The sequence below is a fragment of the Eumetopias jubatus genome, unplaced genomic scaffold (assembly GCF_037043125.1).
Source record: "Eumetopias jubatus isolate StellerSeaLion01/CBP00866 unplaced genomic scaffold, mEumJub1_p1.0 scaffold_10, whole genome shotgun sequence".
Lineage (NCBI taxonomy): Eukaryota > Metazoa > Chordata > Mammalia > Carnivora > Otariidae > Eumetopias > Eumetopias jubatus.
In genome coordinates, this window is record NW_028274816.1 from 22753115 (window position 1) to 22764802 (window position 11688).

The window sequence follows — 11688 nt, forward strand, 5'->3', positions numbered from 1 at the left end:
ATCACTGGTTTGATCTATGATGAGACTAGGGCAGGACAGGGAGGGGCTTGAAAAGTTATAGCGGGCAATAAACAGGAACCTCCCTGAGGCTGATTAGGTAGGTCAGAGAGCTTAACATTCATCTATCACCCCAACCAAGGGCAGATGCTAAAAAGGGCTCCTGTGTGTAATTATGAACAGGAAGCCCTCCCACCACTGGCACTGGGACCCTCCTGCTAACACTTATGGATATCAACGACCACGGCCCGGTCCCCGAGCCCCGTCAGATCACCATCTGCAACCAAAGCCCTGTGCCCCAAGTGCTGAACATCACGGACAAGGACCTGTCCCCCCACACCTCCCCTTTCCAGGCCCAGCTCACACACGATTCGGACATCTACTGGACAGCAGAGGTCAACGAGAAAGGTGAGTGAGTGGTGGTGGTAGGTGGGTGTGTGCCCCATGCCAGGACCCTGTACACGTTCCCACTGAGTTAAGAACGTCAACCAAATGCTGCTTATTAACTTAATGTAAGCCTTTAAGGAAAAAAAAAAAAAAAGAGTGTTCTAGCCCAGTCACCTTCCTGTACAGTTGGAAAAACTGGGGCAAGGAGAGAGAGGGTGTGACTTTCTCAATCTCACATAATGAAAGAACCAGGATTCCTGCAGCGATACTAGCTCATATGCCCTGAGCATGCTTACTGTGTGGCAGACGGCACTTCACACGCTTCATAGATTGGGTTACTCAGTCCTCACGGCAACCCACATATACGTGTGTGCGCCCATTTCACAGATGAGGAAACCAGGGCTTACAGAAGGTTAAATATCTTGCCAGAGGCATTTGAGCTAGAAAATGATGCCACCAGAATTTGAATCCAGACATTTCTAATTTACCATTGGTGTTCTGCTGCCTACTATTTATTGAACCCTGATGATAGGCAAAATGCTTTTCCTTTCCTTATTTAATACTTCTACCACCCTCTGTGGTCAGTATTTTTATCCCCATTTACAGATGACAGTGAGGCTCGGAGAGGTTAAGTAGCGTGCCCAAGGGCACAGAGCGCGGGAAGAAGTTGTAGCCACAGTCCTGGTCCCCCACGCACCTGCTCCTCTCCACCTCTCTGTCCTTTCTCTTTCCCATCCTCCCGGAGCTTCTCAGGCTTCCATGGCTTTTCAGTTGTCACTGACCTGGGAAAGGGTCTAACTGGCACCAAGTGAGTGAGGACCCGGGGTGTGTGAGAAGGATCCAGCCCCAAGAGCCAGTAAGGCCCCTGGAGAAACACTGTTCACTTTGGTTTAAAATGTCTCCGCCTTCCTCTTGGAGCTAAGAAGGTTCCCCAGGAGGGAAATAGGGAACCAGTACACACAGGTTCAGCCCCAAAGGAACCAAGTGCCCAGTGTCTGTGACTGCTGCTGAGCCCAGCCCAGAAAGGACTCAGGAGACCTGCTTCACATACCCACATTGTCTCAATTTTATGATTCCTGTGATTTGGGTATGTATGTCCTGCACCTTCCCTTTGAGGAACCCACCTTGGTCTCCTGTCACCCCCTTGTGGCCTAGAAGCCATTTTTTCCTCTCCCTGGTCTTACCATTTACAGAGGATGGACTCTGGAACCAGAATGCTTTGATTCAACGCCCAGTTCCTCCATTTATTAGCTTTGTGATTATGGACAAGTTACTGAACCTCACTGTTCCTCAGTTATCCCTACCTGTAGAATGGTGCCAATAATTGTCCTACTTCCATCCAGATACCATGAAGATGAAGTAGGTGATTCCACGAGAGGCCTCTTGTCTGGTACATCAGTGCTCAGTAGATGGAAGCGGCCACCTTATGAGCATTCGTCCCAGGCAGCAGTCACAGATCTGGCTCAGTCAGGTGTGAGCATTATGGCCGAAGCCCAATGATACAAACACCTGATGATAGTATTGAGACCTGGTTCTTGGGTTTTATTTTTGTTTTGTTTTACTTATTTGAGAGAGAGAACAAGCCGGGGTGGGGGGTAGGGCAGAGGGAGAGGAACAAGCCGACTCAGGGCTCAATCCCAGGATCCCGGGATCATGACCTGAGCCGAAGTCAGATGGGTAACAGATTGAGCCACCCAGGCGCCCCTGGTTCTTGGTTTTAATTTAGTTTTTCCCTCTGACCATGACCTTGTTGTCAGGGGAGTTAATCCAAACCCTACCCCTGCGTGACCTCGGTCTGGTTACTTAACCTCCTTAAGCTTCAATTTCTGCATTTGTAAAGTGAGGCTAATAGTAACCTCCTCTTAAAGCGGTGGTGAAGATGAGAGCAGAGCCTCACTCCCCGTCAGTTTCCACTTAGTCACCAGCACCACCATCGTCATCGTCACCTGAGAAATCCGCCCTCCGGCACGGGGACAGCACGGTGGTAGGGATATTACAGTGAACTACTCCACCTTGGCCTCCACGACGTGGTAGACCAAATATTCAGCCTGCAGAGCTCCCTGTCTGCCTGCCATTGCCGCATGGGAACAGGGCGAAGTCTGCCTTCTGGCTTTCTAACTAAGAGGAGCCCAGTGAGTATGCAGAACCTTTGAACAAAAAGTGGCTTGAAGTCAGTGCTGAAATAAGCCAGCAAGCCTGAGGGTGGGTGAGCTAGAATCGTGGGGTGGTTTTTGGTTGCCCCAATGATTGGGGGACACTGCTGGCACTTAACAGTGAGGATCTGTAATGCTTGGGAAAGTCCTGCATGATGAGAAGTCATGCTACCCTGGCTAATAGCTCCTTCTTGAGAAATGAGTCTAAACTGAAGGCCTTTCTTCCGAAAAGCCCCTGACCCTGTATTTCTCACCCACAAACAGAGCCCTGTTCCCCATTCTAGGATCGCCACACAGTCTCCCCAGAGTGGGACCCCTTGTGCAGCCCCAGTGAAGCTCGGCTTCTGCTTTGAGGTTAACCTGCCACCCACGCTGGGCCTTTGAAGGCCGGTTAGCACAGTGCCCACTGTATAGCCTCAGAGCACCCCCGAACCTGTGTGCCTCACTAATGCTGTGACGGTGCAGGCCGGCAGCCTCTCTGACATGCTCAACAATGTCACTTATATCACCAAGCCGTGTGCATTTGGATTTATTAATAACTGATGCTGTTGGGGCGCCTAGATGGTGCAGTGGGTTGAGCATCAGACCCTTGATTTTGGCTCAGGTCATGATTTTGGGGTCCTGAGATTGAGCCCTGTGTCGGGCTCCACGCTCAGTGTGGAGCCTGCTTAAGACTCTCTCTACCTCTCCCCCTCCCCCTGCACCCTTACACTCTCTATCTCTGAAATAAATAAATCTTTGAAAAAAATAATGCTTTTGCAGAACTATCAGTGTTTCAGATACTGAAATTCTATCAGATAGTTAAGGCATAAACATTATATTTACTATTGCAAGGGCAAAATGCTGTAATAATGGTAGTGAACTTTCAAATAGGAAAACAGGCGGTCAATGTGAATATTATAAGATGGGGTTAGTTATCTCAGGAAGAATGTATTTCAGTGTGTTCTTTTTGAGAACAGTCAAGCATCTAGTGGTGCTGAGAAATTATTGGCCCTGTATGACATGATTTTTTTAAAATTTCATTATTTTGAGGCACCTGAGTGGCTCAGTTAAGCATCTGCCTTCAGCTCAGCTCATGATCTTGGGGTCCTGGGATCGAGCCCTGCATTGGGCTCCATGCTCAGCAGAGAGCCTGCTTCTCCCTCTCCCTCTGCCCCTCCCCTCACTTATGCACACGTGCACTCTCTCTTTCTCTCAAATAAATAAATAAAATAAATAAACCTTTAAGAACTTCATTTTAAAAATACTGTGACTATTGATTTTAAGAAAATAAGGTGATGAATTTATTTTCTATCCCAATAATCCTTTCCATGTTGGTGAATTTGGCTTTGGCCAAATAACAATTTTTTTTTTAACACTTGGCCTAAGTGTGCTTTTGGGGTATTTCTCCCTGTTGACCAGATGTAGAGGCGGTCTCCTTAATCTCCAGCGTGATACACTACATTCCACTTGTGGCCGCCTTGTGGTAAACGCTATCTGTTTCCTCCAGGAAACACAGTGGCCTTGTCCTTGAAGAAGTTCCTGAAGCAACACACGTATGATGTGCACCTTTCTCTGGCTGACCGTGGCAACAAGGAACAGCTGACAGTGATCAAGGCCACCGTGTGTGACTGCCATGGCCACGTGGAGAACTGCTCCAGACCCTGGAAGGGGGGCTTCCTCCTCCCAATCCTGGGGGCTGTCCTGGCTCTGCTGCGTGAGTACCCCTGCTCTCTCCCCTCCGAGGATGGGATAGTTCGAAGACCCAATTCTACCCTGAACTGCTGGGACTAAGGTGTCCCCAACATTGCCCATCTGTTCCTGATACTCTTAATTCTAGGAGTGTCATTCAGTGGATAAATGTTTATGGAGCTTCTGGAATGTGCCAGGCTTTGGGGAGACCGTGGGGGAAACAGACAGACTGAGCCCTGCTGTGATGTCATCTAGAGGCTAGAGCAAGTCATTCTGAACGTGCGATCTCCAGACCAACAGCATCTGCAGTGCCAGGAACTTGTTAAAAAGGCCGGTTCGCAGGCCCACTTTTGACCCACTGATTCAGAAACTTAGGGTTAAGACCCAGTAATCTGTATTTTCACAAGCCCTCCAGGGGTTCTGATGCGTGCTAGGGTTTGAGAGTCACCAGTTTACGGGGCATACGTGTTTAGTTACAAACTAAATTCTTTACTCTAAAGGTGGAACCTTTCACATTGTCTTTTTCCACTCTCTGAATTGGTCCTTATACAGAAACACATTCAATCCGATAGGAATTCAACAAGGGCAAGCTTTAATCCACATACTGCACACCCAGCACTGTTTCTGGCGCTGGGGGTGCAGCACTTTATAAAACAGACTACTTTCTGCCCTCATGGAGATTAATTTCCAGTGCAGAGAACAGACAATAAATGATCTGGCAGAGAAATCAGTGTTGGTATGGAGAAAAAGCAAGCAGGGGGAGGAGGTCTGCCATCTCAAGTAGGATGGATAAGAAAGGCTTTGCTGAGAAGGGATATTTGAGTAAAGACCTGAAAGAGGTGAGGAAGCAGATCATGCAGGTATCTCAGGAACAGCAAGTGCAAAGGCCCTGAGGCAGCACTGTGCTTGGTGTGTGGAAACAACAGATGGCTGGAGTGGAAAAAGCAAAAGGGGAAAAAAGTAAGAGGTGAAGTCAGAGAGGTGATGGCTCTGGCGGAGCATCATGCTGGGCCTTGAAGCCTACCGCAAGGATCTGGATGAAATGTGAAGTCATCAGAGGGTTTAGAGTAAAGCAGTGATGTGATTTGACTTGAGTTTTACAGGATTCCTACTAAACAGACTGTGCAGAGGTAAGGGTGGAGACAGGGAGACCATTAAGGAGCTATTGCCGTAATCTAGGGGTGAGATGATGAGAGATGGTCCTATTTCAAGGCAGAATCAGTTCAGATTCTTATGTGATATGAGGAAAAGAACCATCCATATTTCTAAGACCCAGACAAGTAGAAACTGGACTTTCCATTAACCAGTTTGGAAAAGATCATGGGAAGAGAATTGCCAGGCAGTCCAAATGGAGATATCAGTAGGCAGATGTATAAGCTTTGGTGCCGGTGAAAAGTCCACTTCACCTCCTGCCTTTCCTCAGACTCAATGGGCAGGAAGAGAGGAGAGAAAGAATGCAGTATAGCCCACATAGGTGTGCGTCCTGAGAACCCATAGACTCCCCAAGAAGGCTAGATTTGTGCTGTTGGGCCAGAGATGGACATCAATTCTGTCAACAGGCCAAAGAAGTGATAAAGGTAAATAGTGGCCGTATCCTCTCACACTGAAGAGCCACAGAGAGGGCCCTGGGGTTGCTTCTTTATATGGGATTAACTGGAGGTGGTCGTGGCATTAGGGAGAACAGCCAGGCATTAGCTGGCCAGTACCCCAAAGTCCAAATAGCCTGCCAGCCCTTCCAACCATATCACTAAAATCCAGTCCTTCTCTTGAAATACCAACATAGTATTTGCACCTACATTCAAATTACTACACCACATAGACTTGCACTGTCTTGCTTTTAACTTAAAGTTTGTGGCTAATTGAGGGGTAATCTGGGGACTGAAAAAGTGTCCTGTTGAAAAGTAACATCTGGGCGCCTGGGTGGCTCAGTTGGTTAGGCGACTGTCTTTAGCTCAGGTCATGATCCTGGAGTCCTGGGATCGAGTCCCGCATCGGGCTCCCTGCTCAGCGGGGAGTCTGCTTCTTCTCCCTCTGACCCTCCCCCCTCTCATGTGCTCTCTCTCTCTCTCTCTCTCTCTCTCAAATAAATAAATAAAATCTTAAAAAAAAAAAAAAAAAGAAAAGTAACATCTGCTGGGAGAATCCCTTGAGGACCATGGTATCACCGACAAGGGAAGACTGACAATTATGGGGGTGGGCAGGGATGAGGTCGGGTTGCTGCTAGGAGGAGGTGATGCCAGACTGAGGCCTGAAGGGTGAGAGCCGCGCGTGTGCATGCAGAGCGTTCCAGGTGAGGAACCTGCCCAGGCGCAGGTCCTAAAGCGGGAGACTGCTGGGTGTACTTGAGGCGCTCTAAGGAAGCCACTGGGATTAGACCCACGCGGGGGTATAGATGTGTGGAGACAGGTAGGGGCCAATCCTGTACACTTTGATAAGGAGTTCGGGGTTTTCCTACATGCAGGGGAGCCTGGCTACCGAGGAACGGGGTCTAAACTTAGGTGGGGCTCTGAGAGTGGGGTATCAGCCACAGCTGTGTGGTTGTGGGGGGTGAATATTTACCCTCCCTAACTCTTGCAGTCCTCCTGCTGGTGCTCCTCTTGCTGGTGAGGAAGAAGAGGAAGGTGAAGGAGCCCCTTCTACTCCCAGAAGATGACACCCGTGACAATGTCTTTTACTACGGTGAAGAGGGAGGTGGTGAGGAGGACCAGGTGAGGCACTGGAAGGTCTAGGGGGTTGGGAGATGGATGCCTCCAGGGCCACTGGCAGGGATGGTTCGGTCAACCAACTAACCACGTTAGCTGCATCTGACCTAACGCATCAGTCTTCATGTAGGATTGACCACCAACTCTTCTGTTCTGAGAGGGTGTCTGGTCCATAGCTGTAGTCCCTTTGACCCCAGCCAAGGTGGCCTTGAGCCTCTGCTTAATTTGGGGGGAGGGGCTGTTGGAAACAAGGGCTTCTAAGTCCTACCCATGAACCAGAACACCCACATACATGGCAGGGGAGTGGGCTGAAACATAAATGGTGGGGAGCTGCCTTCTCAATCCCATGTTCTCCTTCACATCCATGAAGGACTATGACATCACCCAACTCCACCGGGGTCTGGAGGCCCGGCCTGAGGTGGTTCTCCGCAATGATGTGGCGCCAACCTTCATCCCCACACCCATGTACCGTCCACGTCCAGCCAACCCGGATGAGATCGGGAACTTCATCATCGAGGTGAGGCCTAGGGGGCCAGCTGAGGGCAGCCCTTTATTCAAGCACCAGCAGCATGGGAGAAAGAGCATGGGCTTGGAGTCTTGACCCTGGGTTCAAATCTTGCCTCCCTCACCAGCCAGCTGTGTGACCTCTGGCATATTTGAGTAACTTCTGGGCTTCTATTTTCTCCTCTATGAAATTCTGAGTTGCAGAGTGGTTAACAATAGGTTATGAATTATTCATTTATTCAACAAATATAACAGTTGTTAGAAAACTGTGCAGCCAGACTACCTGGGTTTGAATTTTTAAAGGTCCCAGGTGATCCCATTGTGGACCAGATTTGGGGACCCTCTGTTATAGGTTGCATTTTCTTTTTGAGAGAGAGCGCATGAGCAGAGGGGAGAGGCAGAGGGAGAGGGAGAAGCAGAAGCAGATTCCCTGCTTAGCACAGAGCCCTAAGTGGCCTCATCACAGGACCCTGAGATCACGACGTGAGCCAAAGTCAGGTGCTTAACCGTCGGAGCCACCCTGTTACAGGTTGCTTTTTTTTTTTTTTTGAAGATTTTATTTTTTATTTATTTGACAGAGAGAGACACAGTGGAAGAGGGAACACAAGCAGGGGGAGTGGGAGAGGGAGAGGCAGGCTTCCCACTGAGCAGGGAGCCCAACGCGGGGCTCAATCCCAGGACACTGAGATCATGACCTGAGCCCAAGGCAGACGCCTAAGGACTGAGCCACTCAGGCGCCCCTACAGGTTGCTTTAAGAATTGGATGAGCAAGCATCTGAAAGGTTCCCAAACATTGGAATCTCCTGGGGAATTTCAAAAACTACTGATGTCTCTGACTCCTTGCAGAGATTGTGATGTAATTGATCTGGATGTGGCCTGAGCTTCAGAATTTCTTAAAAATTCCCAAGTAGGGGTGCCTGGGTGGCTCAGTCAGTTGAGTGGCTGCCTTTGGCTCAGGTCATGATCTCGGGGTCCTGGGATCGAGCCCCACATTGGGCTCCATGCTCTGCAGGAGGCCTGCTTCTCCCTCTGCCCCTCCCCCACGTGTGTGTGTGTGTGTGCGCGCGCGCGCGCGTGCACGCTCACTCTCTTCAAATAAATAAAAACTTAAAAAAAATCCCAATTTAAGTCTAAGACCCACTTGCTTGGCATGTAGCCTTTAATAGGTAATGATAGTTATTATTGATAATAGCTGAGTATCTCCAGTGTTTTTAACTGTGGTAACGTGTTTGATTTATCTGAGTGACTTTAAAAAACAGCAATGCCTGGAAAGCAGGGATTCATTTGTGTTTTAGGCTCTGATTTTTTTAAAGCTCCCCAAGCTTAAAATTAAGTATACAGCCAGGGTTGTGAGAACCACTGAACTAGGTACATGGGAGATAGATGATAGGCACCTATCACAGCCTGGTACCTCATTAGCAGTAAACGGAAGTTTTTCTTTTTTTTTTTTTCCTAAGTAAGCTCTACACCCAACATGGGCCTTTTTTTTTTTTAAAGATTTTATTTATTTATTTGAGAGAGAGAGAGAGAATGAGATAGAAAGCACGAGAGGGAAGAGGGTCGGAGGGAGAAGCAGACTCCCTGCTCAGCAGGGAGCCCAATGTGGGACTCGATCCTGGGACTCCAGGATCATGACCCGAGCCGAAGGCAGTCGCTTAACCAACTGAGCCACCCAGGCGCCCCGCAACATGGGCCTTTAACACAGACCCTGAGATCATGAGCCTCATGCTCTACCAACTGAGCCAGTCAGGTGCTCCATTAGTGGAGGTTCTTAATACGAGGAAGGAAGGCTAGGAGGGAGGGAGGGAGGGAAAAAAGATAGATTGATGGATCTTAGAGAGTGTGAGGAAGCAGCAATGGGCAGAGGGCTTGGTGGGCGGTCACAATACCTCATCCTGGCTTGAACCTTTCTGCTTACCCTCCTTGCCTTCTGGAAGTAGCCTGGTGGTTAGACTCTGTTCTTTAGCATGAGCATATTTGCTGTGCAAAAACAAAAGCATCTGGGGAAAGTTGCTCAGAGCAGATGGTTTGAGAAAATGCCTTGGAGCCAAATACCTGGAACTTTTCCCTCCAGTTAGATGAAGACCACTTCCAGAATGTCTCTGGACAGACATTTAGATAGTTTGCAAATACGGTCTCTTTCAATCCCCACATCAGCTGTGGGGAGGGAATCCTCTTGTTATCCTCATTTTACAAATGAGGAAATAATGTTCAACTATATGCCAGGTACTATTCTAATAAGCACTTTACAGATATTTACATGTATTAATTTATTCCTCTAAAACGATATGAAGTCTCCCATTTTAGAGACAAGACAAAAACAGCATGTAGAGGTTAAGGGGTTTGTCCGAGGTCATAAAACTAGGGTGTGACGTCCGAGTTCTGACCACTGGCCTGTCGCACCAAGCAGTTGCCGTATTCTGGGCTCCGTGCTCAATATTTATGTGCATTATTTCATTTCGCCTTTCAAAACCTTAATGGAGGGGCACCTGGGTGGCTCAGTTGTTGGGCACCTGCCTTTGGATCGGGTCGTGATCCCAGGGTCCTGGGATGGAGCCCCGCATCGGGCTCCCTGCTCCGCGGGAAGCCTGCTTCTCCCTCTCCCACTCCCCCTGCTTGTGTTCCCTCTCTCGCTGTGTCTCTCTCCGTCAAATAAAAAAAAAAAAAAACAACCTTAATGGAGGGGCGCCTGGGTGGCTCTGTCCATTGGGCGTCTGCCTTTCTGCCTTCAGCTCGGGTCGTGGTCTTGGCGTTCTGGGATCGAGCCCCGCATCAGGCTCTCCACTTAGCGGGGCATCTGCTTCTCCTCTCACTCTCCCTCTGTGCTCTCTCTTCTCAAATAAATAAATAAAATCTTTAAAAAATACAAACACAAACACACCTTAAATGGAATAAGAGATGTCCTCACAGATGAGGAGACGCAGGCTCAGCAGGGGGATCTCAACGTGCCCGAGCTCTCGCAGCTGCCGGGGTCTGCCTGCCGCTCCTAACCACCCGCTCTTGTCGCCCCAGAACCTGAAGGCAGCTAACACGGACCCCACAGCCCCGCCCTACGACTCCCTGTTGGTGTTTGACTACGAGGGCCGCGGCTCTGACGCTGCCTCCCTGAGCTCCCTCACCTCCTCAGCCTCTGACCAGGACCAAGACTATGACTATCTGAACGAGTGGGGCAGCCGCTTCAAGAAGCTGGCTGACATGTATGGCGGAGGCCAGGACGACTAGACCGCCTGCCAGCAGGCCCAGGGACTAAAGGTTGGGCCACAGTGGCATCTCCGAGGAGCCTGAGTCCTCCCCCTCAGCCAAGGACTTGGGAGCTTGTCAAGAAGTGGCCTTAGCAACTTGGAGGAGAGAGGCCCTCAAGTCTGACATTAAGGGTTGGTTTCTAAGCCTTCCAGAATGGAGGGACATGGGCAGTTTGATTTCACCTCTGGAAACCTCTCAGACTAGGCCAGGGTTGCCTCCGAGGCCAAATTTCTGGGAGTCTATCACCTGCCATAAATGCCCAGACCAACTCTGACCACCCCCCACTACCCCACACCTCCCGGTGATGATGTTCTCTCTGGAATGGACCCCGCTCCTTAGAATGAGGCCTCTTGCTACACCCTGGACTTTTTTTTAATACTGTCTTCAAAAAGTTAGAGGCGGGTCCTCAGCGGTCCCCTGGATTTCTCCAGAAGCCCAGGCCTGAGCTGTTCCGCTCATGTGCCCTCGTGCACTTCTCTCTCCTCTCCAGACAACAAGGCCTCCTATTGGAATGAATTCCTGCGTTTTTATACTGAGCGTGACTATGTTGTCCTTTATTTTTTATTTTCCCTACTGAGTGCTGTAGATAAAGGGTGATGACAATCGTGTAAATGTACTACAACTTTTTTATTAAAGGAATTTTTCCCAAGGTGCCTGGGGAGTGAATTTCTTTGTATTATAGTTTTATTGCCCTGTGAGTCACATACCACACCATTCACCCACTTCAGTGTCCAATTCAGTGGTTTTTAGAATAGTCAGAGTTGTGTACGGGGAGTGAGCACTTTTAACCCTGCTGGCTTCACCCAGCTTCCTCCCGAAGGGAGAGGAAGCTCAGGATTCATATACATGTCCAGGTGGGCCTGATGAGGGTAAATCTATCCTCTTTACAATTTTTTTTTTTTAAGTAATCTCTATACCCAACGTGATGCTCGAACTCACAACCCTGAGATCAAGAGACACATGCTCTTCTGACTGAGCCAGCCAGGCGCCCCTCTCTCTACAAATTCTGAGCTGCTCTCCTGTGTGGGAGA

At 49.2% G+C, this 11688-nt stretch overlaps 1 protein-coding gene across 2 annotated transcripts in view; it reads left to right on the plus strand.

Moving 5' to 3' along the window:
* CDH3 (cadherin 3) overlaps positions 1-10636 on the plus strand; it is a 45222-nt gene extending 34586 nt beyond the window's left edge. For both annotated transcript variants that reach the window (XM_028095947.2, XM_028095950.1), the window contains exons 13-17: positions 181-405; positions 4027-4233; positions 6786-6916; positions 7281-7427; positions 10427-10636. In XM_028095947.2, the coding sequence (XP_027951748.1) occupies positions 181-405; positions 4027-4233; positions 6786-6916; positions 7281-7427; positions 10427-10636 (920 nt within the window). The remainder of the gene's footprint in view (positions 1-180; positions 406-4026; positions 4234-6785; positions 6917-7280; positions 7428-10426) is intronic.
* The last annotated feature ends 1052 nt before the right edge of the window (positions 10637-11688 follow it).